General features: G+C 42.8%; 1 protein-coding gene across 1 annotated transcript in view; it reads left to right on the top strand.

Annotated features, from left to right (window-relative positions):
• Window positions 1-24,258, top strand: part of DPY19L4 (dpy-19 like 4) — a 554,933-nt gene that overhangs the window by 224,693 nt on the left and 305,982 nt on the right. Inside the window, exon 11 of the mRNA XM_085605236.1 lies at window positions 3,120-3,193. Within this exon, the coding sequence (XP_085461362.1) occupies window positions 3,120-3,193 (74 nt within the window). The remainder of the gene's footprint in view (window positions 1-3,119; window positions 3,194-24,258) is intronic.

The following is a 24,258-nucleotide window of genomic DNA, read 5'->3' as shown; positions in this document are numbered from 1 at the left end:
GCCACGCTCCAATACTGATATGTAACAACTGTACTAACAAATGCCAATAAAAACAAGTTTAAAAAAAAATAAAAAAAATAAATAAAAAAGAGGAGCACCCGGCAAGAAGCATTCCAATTCTGCATCTCACCAGCTACAAAAAAACTAAAGGCACAAAAAAACCGAGCCCTCCGTTTGTCAAGGAAGAGTCCAGGAAACAAAACTTTATCCAACAACTACAAGCAAGCTCAAACAGCTTTCAAGCTCACAATAAAAAGGGAAAATCAAGCAGTCTAGCACCAGTTTTGGCTGAAGCTTATTTATGAAAGTAAGAATTCTAATGCAAAGCAATTCTGGTCTCTTGTAAACAGGGGCTTACAAGGCATAAGCGGCCATGGCAGTGCAAACATCGGTGGAGACGAATGGTGCCAGTTTCATTCATCTCACTTTAGCGATCGCACTAATAGTGACTATCATCCCAACTTCTTCTGCACAGCCAACTCTGTGTTACCATCTCTGGAAGGAAAGGGCCCAATGGGACCCGGCCCCAGCCCCCCAGTTAACAACGCAATTGAAGAATTAACAATCGAGGGCCACGTAAAATACAATGATTTAACGAGGAAGACAATAGTGATACCAGATGAACTAAAAAATAAGATCATATGCGCTATAAGGAAAGCCAGAGCTGAAGGAACCCCGGGGCCAAACTGTCTTCCTCAGGCCATCTTCAAATCAGATGTTGAACTATGGTCAGCTTACTTGGCCCCCCTGTTCCTCCACTGCAGGTTAAATAATACCATCCCAGAGTCCTGGAAAGGTGCTATCATTCACCCAATTTATTAAAGCGGGAAGAGAAATGACCCCAATAATTACCGAATGATAGCACTCCTCGACGTCTAGTCCAAATATTACGCTAGCATTTTATTGGAAGAGTTGTTGGCCTCGGCCGACACAACAAAGCATCTTCCTTTCAGACGGGTTTCGTGGCCAACTCTGGCACAACTAACCTACTCACCCTAACCGTTCTGATAGAGAAAGCGGCTGTTCAACAAACCCAACTTCATTGCTGTTTTGTTGATTTTAAAGCGGCCTTTGACCGGGTGCCTCGGGGCCTGCTGTGGCAAAAACTAGAGCCCTGGGGTATACCTCCGGCCCTTTTAATGCCATAGTTCAACTTCACTCGGAAACATGGATTAGAATCAAGTTGGGTGAAGGTTCCCACGTTTCCAGGAAGATTAAAACTAAAAGTGGAGTCAAGCAAGCCTGCGTGCTGGCCTTCCCTCCTTTTTAACTTGTTCATATCGGACTTCTCTTCAACACTTGATAGTGTCAATTGCCATCCCCCTCAACTAGATGGAACTCGTATCAGTAACCTGTTCTATGCCGACGACCTGGTGCTACTAAGTCATACAAAAGTAGGCCTACAGAGGCTACTTGCCGAGCTGCTCCCCTACACAACCAGAAACTCTCTAGAGTTGAATTTGGCAAAAACTATTTCTTTTGGGAAGCAAAAGAGGCCACACGGAGAGTGGTATTTCAATAATGTAAAGTTGGAATCCACACCCTACAATAAATATTTGGGAATCTTCCTAGACACTAGATGTTCATTCCTAAAGCTTTGTAACTCGAGGCCGCCGCAGCGAAATTGTCTAAACAACTCCTCGGCCCAAGCTTAACCCCTATGCTGAAGGTAATGAAGGCGAAGATAACTAATTCCCTGTCGTATGGGCACAAGATCATAAAGGGAACAACAAGCATTTTACTAAGTAATCTAACTATCAAAATATTTAAACGAGTGTTCCGCCTACCATGATCAGCTTCGCCAGCCCAAGTTCAACTCGAACTAGGCCTACTAGACCACCATGGCGTAGAGGCCACAGAATCCCCACCGCTAATAACTGCTGATTAGAGCCTGTCTTTTTAGCTGAACATTAACTGTTTTAGGGCTCAAAAGAGTTTAAAAGGAAAAATCTGTTTCGCAGTTTTTAATTAGTTGTTTTTTATACAAATGAATTGAATGTGTTTTAAATCGTAATGGTTTTTAGAAATCAAACAATAAAAGTCTTATCACTCAAGAATGAGGGAAATTGATTTGATGAGCGGCCGCGAAGGAGTGGCGAAGTGTTCCCGCAGCCTATTGTTCTCAAGTCCTAAGCGCATCAGTCCAAATACCTGAGAGACAGTATAGCAAAACAGCACAAAACATCAAAGGGGTTCGGAGGCCCGACACTTTTCCGACATGAGCTGTGAGCAGCGAAGAAACAGGGCAATAGAAGAGGGAAAGGACCTTTTTATTGCAACCTCATTTTTCCCTGGGGGTTATGGGAAATTACATTTTTGTTAACATGTTGATGTGTTTGCTGTAAAAATAAACGAAGAAAAAAAAAGCATAATCCTCGCCTCCGGGTCCTGCCATAGAATTGAGGAAAGCCAGCCATAGATTTTATTTGCAGCAAGTGAAAAATGCCGACTACTCATGCTGACTATGCATGCAGCTATCAAAAACATCACTTATAAGGGAATACGTGATTAACAATCACCTTCCACCACCAAATAATTATGTTTCTACATAATGGTGATGAAATTCAGGTGTGGTCTATAATGACGCTCATTCCACAGACATGGTTTGATTGGTTTGATTTTGTTGACCCTCTTTTTATAGCTCATAAAGTTTACACTGACACAAAAGTCTCTAACGTCGTATTACACAAAATCAAGCACACGCGTCCATGCATTATTGCGTTATATGAATGCTTTTGGTTCTAGAATAGAATGAGAGCCAGTCATCTAAGAAGAGTATATGCAGTTAGTGTCATTTGAAATGCCTTTATTCATGTTATGGCTTTATGGATTGAAAATATTATAAATTTGGTTCTAGCATGAGTGTTTTAGGATGTGAAATTGTTTACTTTTTTGGAAAAAAACAAATCCTAAATAAAGAAATGTGAATTCTGATCAATAGGAGTAGGAAGCAAACATTGAATCCTTGTACCCGCCACATCCCTCTTGTGAGTATTGAAACTGAGAAACAAAGAAAGGTTTCCCTCCTATAAACAGAACTGTATATTGTGAAGCAGCAATGAGATGCCTAAAACAATGGTTTTATACGAGTTTTAAAACGTTGAATTTTTTTCCCTAAGGCAGTTGTTCCCCATAAAGAAAATGGCAACATTTTGAAGTTCCTTGAAGTCAAATTAGGATTAAATATGACAAAGTAAGTTTCATTTACTAATGCAGTCATCACTGTAATGTTTTTAAGTGTTCATTTTTTCTCCTACAGAGCATGCTATGCTTTCTATGTAATAGGTGAAGAATAAAAACATTCAGGTGAGGACAAGATTCGTCGGTACAGTGGTGAGCCCGCACCCACATTAGGTGGGCCCGTTGCAGTGGTTGGGCCGTCTTTCCTTCCCCTATGAAGCCTACGGTCCTACTTTTCTGAGGCGGAGTCATTCTACAAGATCCTGAATTAGGGACTTGTGCAAATTTGGGGTAGATCCCAATTTCATAACCCACCAACAGAGGTCACCACATATATAGATCTACCTCCGGTCCTGAAAAAGTGTTACTTTATCTCGGAGCAGTGAAGACACGAAACATGTTGACCCCAGTCAACTATAGGCTACCCAGATACCTTGACTCATTGCAGTAGCCCCACTGGTTTTACTTAGTCCCAGCGCCGGCACCCCAATTAAAGAATCAATAGGGCCAGGGCCTATTTTAATCCCCTTTCTACACAAACCAGGAGTCATTGACTTCTTTCACCCACACACACCCTTCACATACGGCGTTCTCAGATCAGAAGATCTCCGCTAAAGATGCCACCAGGCCCGTCCGACGAGGAGCGGCCAATGATGAAGCATGACACCCTAACAGGTGTGTGAGGGCATTAAGATCTGAAATACAGATCTCCCCCCCCCCCCCCCCCCCACGACCACAAAACAGTAGGCAGTTAGTGATCCTTATCACCTCAGCCTTAAGAGAGGAACTGTGTCCTTTTGATGAATGAAGAATAAATACAGAAATGTTTCAGAATATCGTACGTAATCTGCATTATTTCTGGTCTGGATAACTAAAGTTATATGTATATTATGGTTACATATGCAGCCTTTCAGCCAGCCCTCTGTATCAATTGATCTGTTGTTCCGGTGATATTTTTCTTCCACCCACTCCAGCATCCAATGGGTCCACCAACTTCAGCCGTTTGCTAACTTCAGTGTGAGTGGGGGAATTCTGCCTTTTTAAAAAGATCAAATCTACACATAAAGTAGTTTTCTTAAGTGCCAGACACTATTATGGAAATTTGTTTTTTTTTTCTGATAGAGGCTTCTAATCGCAGATACCTCACCTTTTATATAGTTCCCCAGGCGTCAGACTGGATCTGGAAACATTGTAGCAGCACCTCTGCATGCCAAGCAGCCCTGCACTGATGGCATTCCGCTCCAGAAATGATATGCAGAGCAACTAGAGGTTCTACTCCTTTATGATGTCACCGAACTTCTTTCTGCGCAATCAGATGCAGATCTGGAACGATCTCTCTCGTCTTTATCAATATTTACTTAAAAATGTATAGAGTGAGCAGGGGAAATGTCACTTCCCAAAACAACAAGTATAAGACCTTGTAAGGACTGTCACAAGCAAGTGTCTGTGACAGATCCTCATCAAGTTTGCCTTGGGTCGCCCCATGACTCTAAGGCCTACAGGTGCTGCACATTGATGAATCCAAAGACTATTTACGATCTCTTGGTGAAGTTATATTTCTCCAATCATCCAAAAACCCAACGTCTGGAATAGTCCAAATTTAAAGGTCAGTCCCTATCCCATTACTGGTCCAGAAGTCAGTCCGGAGGTCGATCGTCACTGTACTCCAGATGCATTGGTAAGTCCAAGAAAAAACATGAAAAATCCTACCAGTCCTCAACCCCTTCCCGCCGCTCTATACTCCGGAGAAGGCGTGTGGGTGTCGCTATGCCTTGATCTCAATCTGATGTCAAAGCCACTCTGGCAAGTTGTCCTGGCATTACCCGAGTTTCAGGGACTGTTTGTGACTACAAGGCAAGTCCAAGAGTTCAGCAAGGCCTTGTTGTGACTCTTCAGATCCCTTTTGACTCCCTCTGCACCGCTTGTGGACCCCATGGAGCCAAGAGGCCCTCCATCTGGGGTACTATCAATGGGTTCAATGTCCGCGCCAGTTGGACCCTTTGTTAGTGCCACCAAACCTCTATCCATCGCCTTCACTACCTCCAGCTCCAAGTACCACTTTGGTTCCTGGAATGTCGACTCCAGTGCCAGCTCCATCAACGCTGTAAGACGATGTGCATCCTATTATGCTCTCCCACTCAGTCGGTGCCGCCCCAAATTTGACCGAATCAGTGCCCATTGAACCACAACCTTTGCCCACTTACCTTCTCTGTTCCGCAAGGCATGACTTGCATTACATTCCTAGTTTGGTACAGATTCTGGTCATGAGTATGACACGGGGTTAGATTTGTGCAACCCTTCCATGAAGAAAACAGATATGAGGACCTCCAGGATGCTGGTGTGCTTGCGTCCGGCTTAGTCCCACCCAGGCCCTGCAACTTAGAAAAGTGCCTCCTTCATGATAGTCATGTGGAGAGCAGCTGATATGCTCATCCTCCAACTCTCCACCTTGGAGGTTTAAAATCGGTGTGATGACCGAAGACTTCCAGCCAGGGCAAACCAATTCTGAGTCCCTGTTGCCTTTTACCAACACCCTCTTAAGGGCCTTGGCCAAATCCTGCTATGGTCCCAATGTGAATTGCCAAATTGCGCAGCCCCATTGCCCTAACTCCAGCGACCACTGCTTGTTTGACTAGTACCCCTCACCTGAGAGCTTGTTGGTGCAAGGCCTTCACCAGTTTGACAAAAATAAATACCAAATACTCCACCAGATAGGGAATCTAAAAGAGTGAAGAATTTGGGAAAGATGATATTTTCTTCAATAAGTTTGGCTCTCCTGTCTTTCAGTGGCGGTTGGTTTTTGGGTTACTATCCTCACTCTCTCTGGGATTTTGTCGCTGAAGTCCTTCCAGGTGTCCCTGAAGAACTTTGTCCTGTACTGACACAGGCCATATAAAATGGCCGTGATGCAGCGAAATTTACTATCTGATGTGGCATTAATACAGTCCATTGGGCAAACCCTTATCACAAACGTTGCTATCCTTCGCCATGCTTGGATTAGTTCAGCAGGTTTTTGCGCGATGTCCAGTTGGCCTTTATGGACATGCCTTTTGATGGGACTTGGCTTTTTGGGGATAAAGCAGACACTACTGTTGAGTGCTTAAAAGAAAGAAGGGCCACAGCAGGCAGTACACTTCCTCTCCACCTCGCAGCCCTACTTGCAAAACCCGTTTAGTTTTCTCCTTAGTGGAGCACGGCCACCTGGTTGAAGGCAAGATCCATTGATTATTACCATGTTGGCAGGCCATAATGTTGGACAGGTGGGTCCTGTAAATTGTCTGGAAGGGGTGCATCCTACCCTTTCTAGCCGCACCTTCCACCTCACTCGGAACGCCTGACTGAGGACCATCTGTCCGTCTTGCAGCAGACCGAGAGTAAAAGCCGCTTTGACCAAGGGGGCTATTGAGAGGGTGTCTGCAACAGAAGTCAGCAATGGTTGTTACTCCTGCTATTTCCTGGTGCTGAAGAAGGATGGAGGCCTCCGTTTTCAGTGGTTTGCATCTTTGTCCAAGTAGGGACCTTTGCTTCTAGTCAGGGTAAGGGAGTTACGCCCTTAGACAACCCCTGCTCACCACCTTGGTAGCTTGGCACAAGCAGACAGGCTTATCTCAGAGGCAGTGTGTAAAGCATTTGTGCACACATACAGTGAAAACACTACTAATGGACACCACACCAGTTTAGAAAAATAGGGAATCATTATCAAAACATGAAATGACCAAAATGACAAAAATCTACCATACATAGATCAAGATATCACCAAAAATAGGTTATTCACAAAAATAAAGCTTGTAGCAACAAATGGCTCCACCTGGGGCTATTATGACGTGACAGATGAAAATCCCAAAGTACGGCGCCGACAGTGAGGTACGCAGCATCGGGCCCAGAGTCACACGGAGCCCAAAAACCAGTACCGTGGCAAACGATGAAAACAAAGACTGTGTACGGCATCGGGGAGGTAATGCTTCATTGGCGCCGGGCAGCGTTGATTACTTATGACCACAGGGGAGGTGAGGCGTCTGTTCCTTACTGCGATGCAGGGGAGGTGAGGAGTCTGCTCCGTACTGTTGCCGGGGAGGTGCCGTCACGGTGGTGTCGAGGCGTTGGTTTCTTACGACAATGTGGGGTTGAGTGATTCAGGAGGTCAGCCATGTCGGGTATCGGCACCGCGATGATGAAGCACCGGCGCCGTTGAGGTCTGGGCTGCATTGCGAGTTCGAGCAGTGCATCGTGAGTTTTACGAACTGTGCCCTCTGCTCTGGTGCGGCAGCGGCCTTGGTGACGGAGTCGATACGGTGCGGTGTCGACCGGTATCTTGGCGGTGGTGCAAGTCCGGGCAGTGCGTTGTGAACTTCATGAGCAGGGCCCACGGCTTTGTTGCAGGTCGCTGTGTCGCTCGCCTGCATCAGAGTTGCAATTTCCCTCTTTGGCAGCTGAAACAGCAGTTCCATGTGCAGGAGAACAGAGGAAATGAAGTCTGTGTCCATGAGACTTCAAAACAGGAGGCAAGCTCTACCCAAAGTCCTTGGAGATCCTCTTGAAGCAGGATACACAGCACACAGCAAAGTCTTGGTCAAATCCTTGGCAGAAACAGACACTGCAGGCCAACCCCACACAGCAAAGGGGCAGTACTTCCCCCTTCAGTCTTTCCAGCTCTTCTCCTTGGCAGTGGTTCCTCTTGAGTCCAGAAGTAATCTGAAGTCCTGCGGTCTGGGCCCTAATATGTATACTCAATTACTCTCTTTGTTCTCTTGTGGCACAGAGGCTCTGTGCTCAGTCCAAACTATTTTGGTCCTCTCTGGCCCAGCTTCCTGGCAGGTGGTGGAGACAGCATTGTCCAAGGCAGACCAGGCCTATTCAGGTTCAGAGAAATCTCCTTCCACTAGTCTAGATGCAGCTCGGGTCTATTCAGCCCAGCCCTGACTCCTCAACGAAAGGCAGGACACACCTCAACCCCCCAGTGGCTCTCTGTAAAGAACGCACAAACCCAGCCCCTGTCACTCCAAAGCCAGACAGCCAATCCACAAACCAGCAGAGGCACACGGGATGGCTAAGCAAGAAAATAATACAGTGGAGTGGATTGTGCACTCTAAGATATCAAATAATGTTTAACTAATGTTACAGAGAGAGACTTTCTGGATTAAAAGGCTAAACACTTTAATTCCTTCTGGTGTTAATGACCGATACGAGATGGCATGCTTTCTTTAAAGCATAGTTTTGCTGAGACATATACTATTCATATAGATGGATAGGAGACTAGTTAAGGTATCCATAAGTGGAACAACAGGGTACATATAATCATTATTCACACACCAAATATCATAAGTAGTTTTAGCACATTAAAAGGATGATGTCACTGTAATTTGCGAGATGTAACCTGTAAACATTTATTGATAGATGTTTTCCAATACTATGGCTGATAAATTGTAGACCATTCAAAATGGTTTTTTATTTATATCAGATAAACGTACATACATGTGCACTTTTACTAACATTGATAACACCACTCTAAGATGGCGCTATTCGATATCCGACCTGTGAGTTTTATTAGCTTGTTGGCATTGAGTCGTTTCTCTAATCATCTGTCATAATTATGAGGCTTCGAGTATATTCACAACTCGATTGATTTTTTTAAAAAAATTGGAAGACATACGTTCTCCTTATCTCCGTTCCACACTGTTTAACTTGACGCGATAGTATTTCACGGTTTCTAGCACATATTGATCTTCTAATAGAAAAATACGTGCATCGCATACTCATTGAACACCGTTCAATATGGCGCAATAGTATTTTTAAATATTTTTAAATTTCAGTGCTTACGGGTGCTACGTCACCACGTACATGGACCATTGAAACTGAGGAAAATGAAAGTTCTTCCGCGCAGAATAACTTCCGGGTCATATACGAATCGTGCCGACGGTCGGGTTTATATGCAGCCAGCGCACTGAACATTTCAACTCAGCGCTGTGGTACGAGGGTCCAACGTTATTAACATAGAGGTAAGCGGTTATCGAGATTTCCTTTTTGCATTGTTAAACTGTGAGAACGATACGGCAGTTGACGGACAGGCAATTTATCTTCGTTATTGTTTGCAGGTTTTTCACACGTTCCCACCGCAAATATCTACAGTTTATTCCGCGGTAGTTGAGTAATTGCAACCTTCGTTTGGCACGGGTGCCTCGTGGATATAATATACCGCGATGAATGAGGTATGTGCAGATTCTGTTTCACTTATCTGCAAATTACATTGGCATTAATTACGGTGGTTAGACTCAGAGTGACTTATGATAATTTCTTTAGCACGGGGACACTGATATTGACATGCGGCGCAAGTAGAATTTACAGTGGATTCGCAAAGGTATATCCACAGGTAGATATCATAATAGGCGTTCTAGATTTTCATTGGCACGAAGTATTTAAGTATGCACTCACTTGGGGATATTGCTTCTACACCAATAGGTCCACGAAGGTTGTGAGAGAATTCTTTATTAAGTAAGTATATCTTGATAGCATGCTGTTTAAAGAGAGCACCATGGGTGTGTTTGCTGCAGATCTCCACCACCTTCACTCACCATAAATCACATATACAGGTCTTTTAGAATAAATACATCATTTGACTCGTTTTCTGATTCACCAACAGGTTCGCCTCTGATGAAGAGACTTGTGTCTCGAAATGCATTGGGCATTATTTTCTTATGTTTAAAAAATTGTTATGTATATATGCTGTATGTTAAGTTGAAAACATTGTCATGAGTACAATGACCATTGAAAAAACAAGTACATAAAAAAATTGAAAACATTGTAAATTTTTTAATACTTTGAGTATTTTGTTGTATATCATTTAGAGTTGTGCATGTTACGCCCAGGTTGCCTTTGGAACCTGGCCACTTTACATTTTAAGCAAGAAAATACCCACGTTCTAAAAGTGGTAATTTCAAACACACAATATAAAAATCATCTTTATTAAAAGATGCGTTTTTATATTCTGAGTTTAGGCATACTAAACCCCATCTTTTTATCTTGTCCCAATGGGAAGTTTTACTTCTAAGATGTTATAAATAAACTCCCATTCTATCCTATGGGGCAGATTGCCATTCCATAGTGAGAAATAAAATACACTGTATTTCACTATCAGGACATGTAACACACACCAGTACATGTCTTACCTTTCACATATACTTCCCCCTGCTCACTGGGGTACCTTGAGCCTACCTTAGGGGAGATTCGCATGTAATAAAAGGAAAGGTTAGGGCCTGGCCAGTAGACTGCACGCAGACACTGCAGTGGCAGGTCTGATACTCCTTTGAAAGGCTGCTTGCGTGTGTGGCACAATCAGTGCTGCAGGCCCACTAGCAGCATTTGACTTTCAGGCCCTGGATACACACAGTGCACTGTACTAGGGACTTAGTAGTAAGTCAAACAAGCCAATCATGGAAACACCAATCCATCTTTATAAATAAATAAATGTGCACAATTTACATAGGGTGCACTTGCACTTTGGCAATGATCAACAGTGGCAAGGTGTCCAAAACATCTAGACCAGTAAAAACTAAATCCAGCACACAGCAAAATTACAGGAGGCAGAGGCAAAAAGATAGGGGAACCATGCCAAGGATGCCAGATCTCACACTCCTGTTATACGATTGCTACTAACCTAATAGGACTGCGTATTAGGACAACGGAACTTCAGAATATGGGGGACTGAGTCCTTCAGCACCGTCTGAAATTTGTGGCGCAATTCCTGGCTAGCTCACAGGACCTCATCTAATTCCCCAACCCTTTCAGGATGAATGGTTATTGTGGCAACCTGAACATGACACTCTGACTCCCCAGGAAAGTCATGGAAACAGATCTCACCCTTTCATTGTATTACTCATGCATGCCCAGGCGAAACACAAGAGAAGTACGAAATACGTTTTCAATGCATTTATTGAAACAATCGTAGTCTTGCATAGAGAGAATGACCTGCAATAATTAGGCAGATGAAACAAAACAGTTATCAGCGTTATACGCATGCTAAAGATGATGAACAGTCCAACCATGAAAATTGAGTTCTAGAAACTAGAGATTCTAGAGGTTCCTACCTAACCCTACACTGAGAGCATAGCAGGTGTACCCTTCTGCCTGCCTGATGTATAGGATTGGCCTTAGCCCCATACCGTAAGCAGAGTCAGGAATCAGCCTGTAGTGGGAATGGCAATCCTCTCAGGGAGCTGGTAGATTAGCGGCAGCGAAGCTGCATGATGGATACAGTGTTTGTCCCAGGATGTGTGCGGCTGGAATGTCTCTCTTCCCCTTCTGTGTCAGTGCATCATTTATGTAATAAAACCTACACTACCAGAAGCACATCACTGATGTAATTCTGTGTCTGGATGTTAAAAGCTGTCTCCCGAGTGGGCAACACAGGCACTAGGCTATTGTGTACTGTTCCTAGCCTTGAACAAAACGCACAGATTACATGTCGAGAAAAAGCTAACTAAAACAACCAACTCGTACAATATATTCCTGGAATAATATCACGCAAGCAATGCTGAAATAAATATGTAAAAGGTCATTACCAAAGGCGATGTGGCTAAAACATGTAAAATATAAAATGTGTGATGAAGTTAAGAAACGGGGGACCCAACTCTGGTCCAAGAGGTCCACACAACACTCATTATCAATGAATTACTCTGGAAGGACAAACTCAAGGTGCTCACCCTGGCCTAGGTCTTGCCTGATCTCAACCCTGAAGACTGAATTGTAGTGTTGGACCCTCATATCCACATCCTGCAGGCCCACTGGTGCTGTCTGCGGTTTGTGGTGGGACAGGAGTATTTACGGTTCACTGTGCCCCCCTTTGGTCTCATTAGTGTCCCTTGAGTGTTCACGAAAATCATGGTGTTGGGGACAGCATATCTTGAGAGGTCATGGTGTCCCTGTGTATCCCCAGTTAGGCGACTGGCTGCTAATGGCTGGCTTGCCCGCGGTCAGATGCCACCATCCTCAAGACTATAGTGAACCTCCTGACATCTTTGGGGTTCACTATCAACATGCCAAAGTCCCACCTGATTCCTTCTCAGACACTCTGTCATCTGAGCAATTCTGGACACAGTCCGGTTTCGTGCCTTTTCTCCAGAAAAGTGAGTCCAATACTTTCCGTCTATGATCCCGATCTTTCAGCTAAGGTCCTGGATTTGTGTGCTGGGACTGATGGCCTTCTGCATCTTGCTAGTGAAGTACACCAGGTGGCATATGGGGGCTCTGGAGTCTCAGTGAACCCAACATCAAGGGGACCTCTCTGACCAGAACTTTGAAGAGACTGCAAAAGACCTGCAGTGGTGGTTGCTCGACCTTGATTGGATCATTGGCAGACCATTCTCCCTACCCCATCCAGAGATGATGGTGGTGACCAATGCATCGCTTCTGGGTTGGGGCCTCCACCTGGGAAAAGTGGAGCTCTGAGGCCTCTGGTCTCTAGCGCCGATCTGGCTCTACATCGCCTTCTGGAGCTGAGTGCCATCAGCTTGACATTGAAAGCCTTCGTACCATCCATCAACGGAAGGCTGGTGCAGGTGCTCACAGTCAACACCACTGCCATGTGGTACCCCTGTTCAACCATCCTACACAGGATGCTGGGACAGTTCAAAATGTCATCATCCCGTTTTCACTAATCACATCTGCTTTTGGGGTCTCAACCCCACCCCTTGCTGACATAACAGCGAGGGCCTTTACCACCAAAAGGTCAAAGAGGAGCACCCTTCTGGGTTTGCTCCATTTTTCTGGGCTTCCTCATTTGTTCAGTGGGTCTGGGCTGTCCCCAGCCCTGATGCAGTGTGACAAGTAATCAATAGATGCAGATTTTTTATCCTCCACCCTTCCCTACTAAGGTCCTGAGGGAAGCGCATGTCACTTACTCCTTTTATGTGGGGCGGCCTTCGTTCCTGCTGCTGGAGAGAAATGTAATTAACTTGACATAGCAGGGTGACAGAAGGCCTTGGCTCTGATACTGAACTGAGACAGAAAAATGGCGATTCTGGATGACCCATAAGTTGTACATATATTCTCTTGGAGCTCGCAGATTTGAATTTCTTGCACAGGTTCCATCCCATTTTGATATGTCACTTGACTTTGTGAGCCAAAGGGAAGTTGAAGTGCACTCTAAGGCAGTTTTCTTCCTATGTAATAACACTACATACAAAATGGTAAACCACACTGATTTTCACTTTGAGAGTCCACAGCATAATCAGGCCTACTCCAGCTCAATATCTATTCCTACAGAGGTCCGTCAATGCCAGGCTACCTGTGCTTAGTTACCGGGCTGCGCATCACTTGTGGACACGCATGTACACACGTGTTCATGTGTAGCCATGCAAGTGCTCCTTACCCTAGCTGCGTCAGAGCAGCCTTATCTTAAAAAGGTAAGCAAGCATAGTCCTTTTGCCATGTGAAAACCATGGGTGATATATATAGCCAGTATGGTTTTAGCGGCGCAACGGGAGACTGCGTTCGAGATGACAGCTGTGATAGAAGGCAGATGAAGTGGTGTGATTTTCATCGACCCACTGGGGTTTTCAATTTTGTTATTGACTGCACACCGAAACGAACTCACGGCAGGTTAATGATTCCTATACTACCAGGACTAGAAGGCCATGGGATTGGCCACGCCCACTAGGGCAGGTCCCGGGAAATGATGAGTGCAGGAAATACGTGTGTGGTGTTTGCAGGACTGATGTCATCAAAGAAGGGAACTTATATATATATATATATATATATATATATATATATATATATATATATATATATATATATATATATATATATATATATATATATATATATATATATATATATATATATATATATATTCATATTCATTCTACTGGCGGTCGCCAGTAGATAGTTATAGTTAGGACCGTGTTTCCATAGGAAATCTCAAAATTCTATTTTGAATAACTTTCGCGCCGGTTGACGAATCTTCGCGAAATTTTCAAAACTAATGGGGCGCTCCGCTCAGCTCCTACCCTGAAAGTCTCGGGGGGATTCGTCAAGCGGGGACTGAGAAAAAAGGGGGGTCCCAAAACGCGTTTTCCCCATGCATTTTCCCATAGGACCTTTAGTCGAAGGTACAGCCCGAACGGCTGAACAGAATTACTTGAAATTTGGCAGACAGGTAGTCCTCAGGTCAGGCATGTGCCTTTTGGATATATGGTGTCAATCTGTTCAGTAGTTCCTGAGAAAATTGCAGTTAAAAGCACATACATATCTATAGCAGTCGCACCTAACGTGCGCAAGCGTAATTCTGATTGGTGGTTACATGTCAGTCAACATTCGAATCGGTCGAAATCAGGAAGTGTCGGCCGCCATTTTGTTTGTTTTCAGTGCAAGAGTGAAAAAGGAAGGTGGCGAACGTGAAAAGGGGGCAGGGTAGAGAGTTCCTGACCCCCTAGCCTTTGTCAGGGGGTCCCTGAAGGACCCCGAAGGCAGAAAAAAACATTTAAATTTTTTTTTTTTTCTAAATCACGGGGGTGCGCGCACCGTGCGCGCACGGTGAAAAACCATTAAAAATTTTTTTTAAATGTCATGCGTAGTTTATTGTAAAATAAATATATAAATAAATAAATAATACATACATGACTTGGCATTTAAAAAACCGTACAAATTCACTGAAAAAACCATAGGTTTCACACACGTTATAGTTAGGAATTAGCATTTAAAAAACCTTGGAAATTCACTTAAAAAACCATAGGTTTCACACATGTTATAGTTAGGTGGATATTTCACTCGTAAAAAACCAATGAAATTCCCCAGTTATAGTTAGTTCAGATAACTATAACTCGCGCGACCGCCACTCTATCACAAGGATGATGTCATCAGTGATGTCATGAGTGATGCCACTGACCATGTCATGAGTGATGTAATATGTGACTTCATGAGCAGGATTGCGGGCGCGCAAGTTATAGTTATCTGAACTAACTATAACGGGGGAATTTCATTGGTTTTTTACGAGTGAAATATCCACCTAACTATAACATGTGTGAAACCTATGTTTTTTTAAGTGAATATGTATATATGTGTGTGTATATGTATATATGTGTGTGTATATGTATATATGTATGTGTGTATATATATGTGTGTATATATATATATGTATGTATATATATTTTTTTTGTGTATATTTCTTTATTGCCATTTTATAAACATCTGCTGTTTGTTTTGCATACAGTTATACATTTGTAAATATTTCTATTTTAAACGTATGCTTCCACATTACTCTTAATCAATTAAACATTGTGTTTATAATACATCTCATATGCCAACCTGTATCACATAACAAAGGATACCAATATAATCCATCAACTGTTTGTGCCCCCTCCCCTTTCCCCATTAAAATGTCACTTTCTCAGCAACACTTCCTTTTCTATTTCCTACATCTATCCGCTTCTTGTCAATCTCTATTGTGTCTACCTAGTGTCTAATCAGTCATATTTAGTCTATTTCCGTCTTATGTGGGTGAGAGATACATGTGGTGAGACTCACCCACAGTAAAAAGTCCAAAATTAGGTGATCCAAAAAGCAAATAATTGGGACGTACTGAATGGGCGGAACATAATAGCAACAGAACCTATTCTAATATACTGAAGTAATTGAGGAAGTTAACCAACAAATCATGCTTGATTTTCTTGATAACCTACCGGGAGATCCGAGTCACAAATGCTTCATATTTAGCTGGAATTGCAGTGGCTCTGCATGTATGGAAGTTTCGCATATTGGACTCTACAGTATCAAACTCCACCATGAGTAAAATATTTCAGAAAGGTATGCGGCATGTGCATTTACAACCAAAGTTACCCCACGCCTTGTGTTAGGAAAACCCCTAGCAACGAGATGTTGTGGAACTAGTTCCCTGAAATATACCTCTATGCGACTAGGTTGCACCTTTATAAAATGGACACAAACATGAGACCCAAAAACTGAAATCAAAACTGAGATTTACCCTTTATACATGAACCTCCAGTCAAACTCACAGAAAAGAAGCACCTATCTGTACTGAAGGAGGTATCCAATATTACAATAGATGTCTCTGCTAATACTAATGATTGGTTACCTTGAGTTAGTCATTCACAGTTACTCAAAGATCTAGAAGAACGAACCAGGTGAAGGGCAACATTGTTTTTCTGGACTTTCCAGAAGACGGCCTATAATATGGGCACTAGTGAATCTGTCAGTGTACCAATCCAAGAAAGAAAGCTAGTTGAACTGCAATTGCTTAGCTACCTTCTAAGCACTACTTTTGTAAGATGGGTTTCAGGTAATGGTCAATCCTCTGATAAATCCTATGAGATATTACAGAGATAATTATTACTACCCAAACCATCTTTCATTAAGGGAAGAGACACTCAAGATCACGAGGGTTCCAGGAATGATTTATTTTCAATATAAAAGTCTAGTGCATACAATATGAATAGTAACTATTGTGGAAATGACGACAGCATTGTATATCAAGAAAGTGAATAGCAAATAATATTGTAACATATTGGTAATATCATAGCTTTACTTGTATCTCCAACTCCACCCTCATCCCTTCGGCTATCTAAAGAAAACATATTGCCAAATAAGGGGCCAAGTTTGAGTTTCTTAGATGGATCACACCTGCATACCATTTCTGAACAATAGGACCAGTGTTTAGCAAAATAGAAGCGTCTGGTATTTTCGTATGCATTTGCAAGCAGGCCGATAGGCCCCCAGAGGAAAGGCTAAATGGGCCACTGGTAGTCTTCAATAAAGGAGGGTGATATGATTCTGTATGGCTTCTGTCTCGAGTCTCTAGCGGGAAGTTCCTCTCTATCTTATCACATTGTGTCCTTACTTTCATTTAATGTAATGATCATTGTTGAACCTTTCAGAATAAATTATTAGCAGTGAAGGCCTTGGCACCCTTTTACTTATTTACATTCTGTGAAACTGCGCTCACTGCTTAAAAACAATAAACAAAGTGAAGTTGTCAGCTTCTATGAAACCTTACTCATTACTAGAAACTTGACTGGAGCTGAGAATTTGAATCGTATCAAATATCAGAATTTATTCAAGCAGACTTGATTATCACGTTGCAATAAATAATTACATGAATAGATGTACATTTTATATTTTCCTAAATAATCAACATATATAATTTAAGAAAGGGGATACCTAAAAGGAATGAAAACCTGATAATTATAACTTCACTTTAAGATTAAGAAGGCACAGGCAAAGATCATTCAACCAGTTCCTCGTCCTCCTTCAAAGCACAGAGGCTGGGGGCCCTTTCGGTTCAGATTTTCTGATTTGGTGTAAGGGCCTATGAAATGTTACCCCAACACAACACCACACTTATACTGATGAGGAGACAGACAATCTGCTTCCCCCCGCCCACATTACACTGATGAAAGAGTTTACCTAGGCCATCATAATGTCAAAGGGTTAGACCCCGGCCCTGAGACTTAGCTTGACGACTTGGTCTACCAATAGAGGAAATCACTTTCTTGGCAGACTGGCAGAGTTGCTAGATTTACAACTGCCTACGGTTAAAACGAGTGCCTTTATTGCCTTTAACGAGGCTCTCGTGGACACCCTTGTGGGACAGAACCACGTTCGGTCAGTCAACCTGCAGCCAGGCTACACAGACTGGTCAATGGTGACCCTCTTTTTCTGACACAACACCCAAGGCCTGAAAACCTTGTGGTACAGGCATGGACAGGTAATGTGAATACAAATGCTGTCCTACTCAAGCCTCCCAAGCAGATACACCCAGGTTTGGGGAGCATTGCATCGGAAAACCTCAGAGCATCTCTTGCACAAACTATTCAGGATGCAGCAAATTATGTACTCTTCCAAGGCCATGGACATTACTGGTTGCATAGCCCACGCTATCAGCAGCAGCGTCTTGCTTAGATGGCACGCTTGGATATGGGTACCTGGATTTTCTAGGGACATCCAAGCATCACTTGTAGGTGCCGCCCCAAATTTGACCGAGTCGGTGCCCATTGAACCACAACCTTTGCCACTTACCTTATCTGTTCTGCAAGGCATGTCTTGCACTACATTCCTAGTTTGGGACAGATTCTGGTCATGAGCATGACACGGGGTTAGATTTGTGCAACCCTTGCATGAAGAAAACCGATATAAGGACCTCCAGGAAGCCGGTGTGCCGGCTTAGTCTCACCCAGGCCCTGCAACTTAGGAAAGTGCCTCCTTCATGATAGTCATGTGGATAGCAGCTGATATTCTCATTCTCCAACTCTCTACCATGGAGGTTTAAAATCAGTGTGATGACCGAAGTCTTCCAGCCTGGGCAAACCAATTCTGAGTCCCTGTTGCCTTTTAATGAGGCCCTTACCAACACCCTCTTAAGGGCCTTGGCAAAATCCTGCTCTGGACCCCATGTGAATTGCTAAATTGCGCAGCACCATCGCCCTACCCCCAGCGACCACTGCTTGTTTGACTAGTACCCCTCACCTGAGATCTTGTTGGTAGCCTTCACCAGTTTGACAAAAATTAATGCCTTCCCAAATACTCCACCAGATCGGGAATTTTAAACAGTGAAGAATTTGGGAAAGAGGATATTTTCGCCAATAAGTTTGGCTCTCCTGTCGTTCAGTGCCAGTTAGATTCAGGATGCAGCAAATTATGTACTGCACCATGGCCTGGACACCACTAGTTGCATAGCCCACGCTATTCGCAGCAGCGTCGTGCTTAGATGGCACTCTTGGATATGGGTAACTGGATTTTCTAGGGTCATTCAAGCATCCCTTGTAGGCAAGCCCTTTGACAGACCAGACTTCTTTGTGAAAAGGTTAACTCGGAGCTTAGGCGATTATAGGTAGTCTTGCAACAACACGATCCTTGGGATTAATGTCATCATAGTGCCAATTCCATCAGCAGTACAGAACGTTTAGGGGTAACTCCAGAGGCCTAGCTTATCAGCAATGTCAATTTGCCAGAAACTGGTGCAGTAACTGGTCCAGCCTTTTCTAGTCAAATTACGTGGAGGGGGTGGAACCACTTCACTATAGGAAGGGCAGCATTCATCTAGTTCCCTTTCTTCTACTACTGTGGCACTCCAGTCATTTTGATTTTACCTTTCAGACCCACTGTCAGCTGGTAGAGCTCCCTGAATAGTAACTCAGGACATCGGACCAGTAGTTTTTTTTCAATAGATTGCTCAAAGGGGCTTCACCCCACCTTTCATTTCTATGCTGCCTCAAATTCCCAAACACTAGAGCAAAGTTTGGTAGACCATGCTTCAACCCTAATGTGGGAGGTCTTTCACTGATTGCCTTGTCTGCCATCGAACAAATGCCAGACTCTGAGAGGGGCAAGTGGTGCTACACGAGCTACTCGCTTGTGGTGAGGAAGGACAGAGACCTCCATCCTGTACTGGACCTCTTGGACCCTGGAGACTGGATTGTGTCCTTGGACTTGCAGGATGGGATTTTTGTATACCAGTCCTACAGTCTCCCAGATGCTACCTTTGGTTCGAGGTAGGGTTTGAATACTTCTAATTAGTTGTTCTGTCCTTCGGCCTTACCTTTGCTCCTCCAGATTTCTTTTACGCATTTTTGCCATTGCCTCAAGTTCTGAAGAAGATCATGTATGAAAAGACCCAAATCAACTTGATAGCCCGGATTGGGCTTGGAGTGTGGGACACTCCGATTTCTTTAGCCTGAACATTTGCCCTCTGATCTTGTTACCTCTTCAGGAGGACCTCCCATCTCAGCAGCAGGAGAGAGTACTATGTTGGTTTTTTGCAGTCTACACCTCCTGCTTAGTGACTGAGCAGCAACAGCTGCATTTCTTTAACTTGCTGCCTGAGGTAGGGAATTTCACACTTGCAGCCTAATGTCCTAAATCCTGGTATGCTAGATGCTGGGAAAGGTTTGTGGTCTGATGTGGAATACACTATCTTTATCCTCTGCAGGCTATACTCTCTGATGTATTGTTGTTACTTTTGTTGTTAGACCTTGCGGCCCTGCAAGGTTCTGTATGGGACACAGTTAAGGGTTACATGTTGGCCATTTCAGCTTTGTTTGACACATCAGCCTTCCATTTTCAAGTCCCTGTTGTGATGTGTTTTTGCAAAGGTCTGACTGGTATGTTTTCTCCGAAACAGCAGTAGCTCAGTTCATTTCTCACATTCCTCATGTGCACACTATTAGAGCCGATGAATAGCTCTTCACTACCAATCTAACAATCAAGACTGCCTTTCTCATCATGATCACTTTTGCGTGCTAAAGGGGCTGTTGGTGCAACCTCCCTGTACCACTCACTTTCCAGACAAATTGATGCCGAGGACTCTGGCTACTTTCTGCTGAAATTGGTGTCAGCCTTTCATGTCAGGCAGTTGATTACCCTATCGACCTTCTTTGCTCCGCAACACCCCAGGAGAAAGGAGGAGAAGCTTCAGTAACATGACCCTCAAAGAGCCAAAAAGAGTGTTGGAAGGTAAGTAAACTTGTTCTTTAGGGCAGTCCCAAGTCACAATGGTGTTTCTTATGTTATTTTGTATCCTGATCCCAGCTCTTTCATGCCACCTATCTAGGCCATTACCACCTCATTTTGCAGCAGGTAATGCAGCTATGCCTTTCTCACATAGGCATGCTACGAGTAAGCCTTTTTTCTGCCTTGCTAGCTATACTCTGTAGCTGGACTGAGAGCTCCTCCATTGGGGAGAGGTCCAGACCTTCATCATGGATTTGGGTGTATTCAAAATATTAGTGAATGTTGAGAGGTCATGTGCTGCAATTTTAGAATAAGTTTATAGATGGGAGCCAGCACAATAAATGGCAACCCGCTGTCCCATTTTGGGGGTCATCATTTCTACCTCCAACTTTTTAGAAACGGATTCATGCACAATGTAAATGTTGTTTTGCAGAACTTATATAAACTTGGGCAGAGAAATAAGCTTGAAAATAGCTTGCTTTTCTAAAAGGAGAGCTGCAGTTTACACCAGTGCTGTAACTTTGCTGGAATTGTGTCAGTACCACAGTCAGATTACTGTCAAAAATATGTTTCTGCCTGCTTGTTCTCTTGTTACGTTCCATCAAATATACTACTCCAGTGATGGTTTAGCAAGTGTAATTGTAGTACATAGCATAAGACCACCAACCCTTTCAGACAGCGATCAAATCTCCAATCCAACTGCTTCATTTCAAACCATGAAATGTACATCATGCAGAGAATACTATGACCTCATGAATGGCATATATAGTATTCCACACATAGTGATCTGCTCTAGGCCACAACACATCTTCCCGTCCTTTCAATCTTCCCATACAATATAACTACACAATTAAATTTGTTTTTGTTATGATGTGCGCAAAATAAATAAATTTGAATATATCAGTCAACACTCTGTATAGTCAACACTTGTATAGTCTTATGTCCTGAAACTAAACCGTTAGCTTTTGACTGCACACTTATCCCTTATATAGCCTTTATGTCAACGAGGCTTGATTCTCAATCTCTTTGAATACAGTTTATTAGTATAATCGAGTCCACAATGGTGTGATGCCATGCCTGCACACCACTCCTGACAGCTGGACCATTATCCACTTTTAGTAACCTAGACAGGCTCCATACATCTCCTGAATCCAAAATTGCAAAAATAAATGTTTTATACCAACTATTACAAAAGGACCCATGAATTCTTCTTTTTTTTTTTTTTTGCATACCTGGTCTTCTCAGCATCACTCTGTAAACCACTTCCCACCTTCCTTCTTGTACACCATTCTTTACATCAAAACGAGTTTTATATATGTCTTGATGGGCTAATCTACGCAACACAAGATCTTCTTCAGAATAATGTTCTTCATTTTTCATTCTCAACTTTAACTAGACTGAGTTAAGTTTACTGTGAGGTTTCATACCTCTAAGTGAGGCAAATGGAGATGTAGTTGTCACAATATTAGGTGTGACACGGTGTGCCCACCACGCCTCTCTTAACACTTCTTTTAGTGAGTTCTTTTTAAGTGAACGATGAGCACAGTTCTTCACCATCTGATTCATACTTTCAGCTAAACCATTAGTTTGAAGCGAATGAAGAGCTGTCTTAAAATGGACTATTGACAGTTTGTTGAGAAAATCTCTCCTTTCTTGAGACACAAATTGCACCTCATTATCGGTGAGAAGACACTTGGGCACACCTTCCCTAAAGAACTCTTCTTCCTTGAATTTGATTACTGTACTGGTATTAACAAAAGCCACACATTTGGTGACTTTCCACTTATATGTGTAGAATACTAGGAATATGACATACCATTCATCACTGCACCCAAGCCTTTGATGCTGGCATCAGTTGATAACATTGTCTTTTTACAAGCATCAAAATGCTCTAAAGTTGGTAACTTCCCAATGCAGTCTTTGATGCCCCTGAAAGTTCGATCACACTCATCAGTCCAACTGAATTGAGAACCCTTTTTAGTAGCACTCTCAATGGCTGAGACAAACCAAACTAACAACATTTTGAATACATTTTGAACGAAATTCTGCTAGACACAAAAAAGAGCACACTTGCTCTTTATTTTCTGGTTTGGGGGCCTCAGCAATACTGTTTGTTGAATCAAGTTTAGGACTTCTGCTTTCACCTGAAATGGTGTGTCCCAGGTAAGTTACCGCTGCTACCCTAAACTTACACTTTTCTTTTATTCTAACCAACCAAATGCTTCTTGCAATTGCTCCAACACTTTCCTGTTGATCTCTGCCATAAACTAGAATGTCGTCTTGAAAACACTTTGACCAATCCTTCTAAAACGTACTTCATGACTCTCTGGAAACATGCCACTGCTGAGGCAAGACCAAAAGGCATGCAAATTAACCTGTAAGCTCCCAGAGGGTTCACAAACGATGTCAAAGGTCTAGAGTCAGGGTGGAGCATAACTTGGTGGTAAGCAGAGGACAAGTCCATGATGCTGAATACCTTTGCGTCTTTTATTAAAGCCACCGTTTCTGAAATGTTTGGTAATGGCCATCTGTCGACCCAAATGGGTTTATTTAATCCCCTTAAATCAACACTCATCTTAATCTTTTTACCACCATCCTTAAGGGCCAACACTTTGGGGGCAAGCCACTCAGAACATTCCATCTCTTCAATCACACCTCTCTCCTTTAGTTTTTTGAGTTCTCGCTATAACCGGCCCAACATCATGAAAGGAACCTTCCTCACTTTTAACACACATGGCACAGCACCATTCTTCAGCACTATACTATGTTCAAAGTTCTTAAATAATTCCAAATAATTTCAAATCATTCCCAGATATGTTAGGAAATGTAGAAAAAGTTTAATCGGGTAGCTCCTCATTTTCTATCAACAGTACTTTCTGTTTTGTATTGGGATTCAGTGTTATCACCATATCAACTTTGATATCTCCAACCCAAAAGGTTATCACCCCTTTTTGCTAAATATACTTTTGCTACTGTTTCATGGCCGGCATTTAACCATAACCCACTAGCATTATGCTAGGTGTTTGTAGTGTGATCTTTTCATTTCTGAATACCAACTCACAATTTTTATCACCAATCATAGTTTGACGATCCAGAATCAGCAAGCACAGATATTCTTTTCCCACCAAACACAATTTCACATTCTGGCATTTCAGTAGGATCAGCATCAACTAAGCCATCATCTCTCAAGCTTAAAACAAATTTATTTTCCACTTCTGCACAATTCACATCTTATTGTTTAGTCCCTCTACACACAAGAGCATAATGCTCTTTCTTGCCACATTTTTTGCAAATTGCAAATCTTGCAAAACATTTGGGACTGTTGGAAAGATGTCCTTCACTACCACATCTAAAACATTTCATCCCATTATTCTTAGCAAATACTGAACAGTCTTTCTGAGAAAAAAAAATGGTGTCAAATTTCTTATCACCTTCTCTACATTTGGTATCCAAACTTTTGTCACAATCTTTGTCTGTATTCTTGCATAACATTCTTTCCTCCTTCACGGTTTCATCTAGTCCCAAAGTATCCTTCTCTTTCTCAAAACTCATTTCACGCACCCACAGGCTTGTGTTTCCAAACTCTCCACTATTGCTATTGCATTTCTCAAATCAGGATTTTTT

The sequence above is a fragment of the Triturus cristatus genome, chromosome 5_1 (assembly GCF_964204655.1).
Source record: "Triturus cristatus chromosome 5_1, aTriCri1.1, whole genome shotgun sequence".
Classification (NCBI taxonomy): domain Eukaryota; kingdom Metazoa; phylum Chordata; class Amphibia; order Caudata; family Salamandridae; genus Triturus; species Triturus cristatus.
This window is presented reverse-complemented; position numbering and strand designations above follow the sequence as displayed.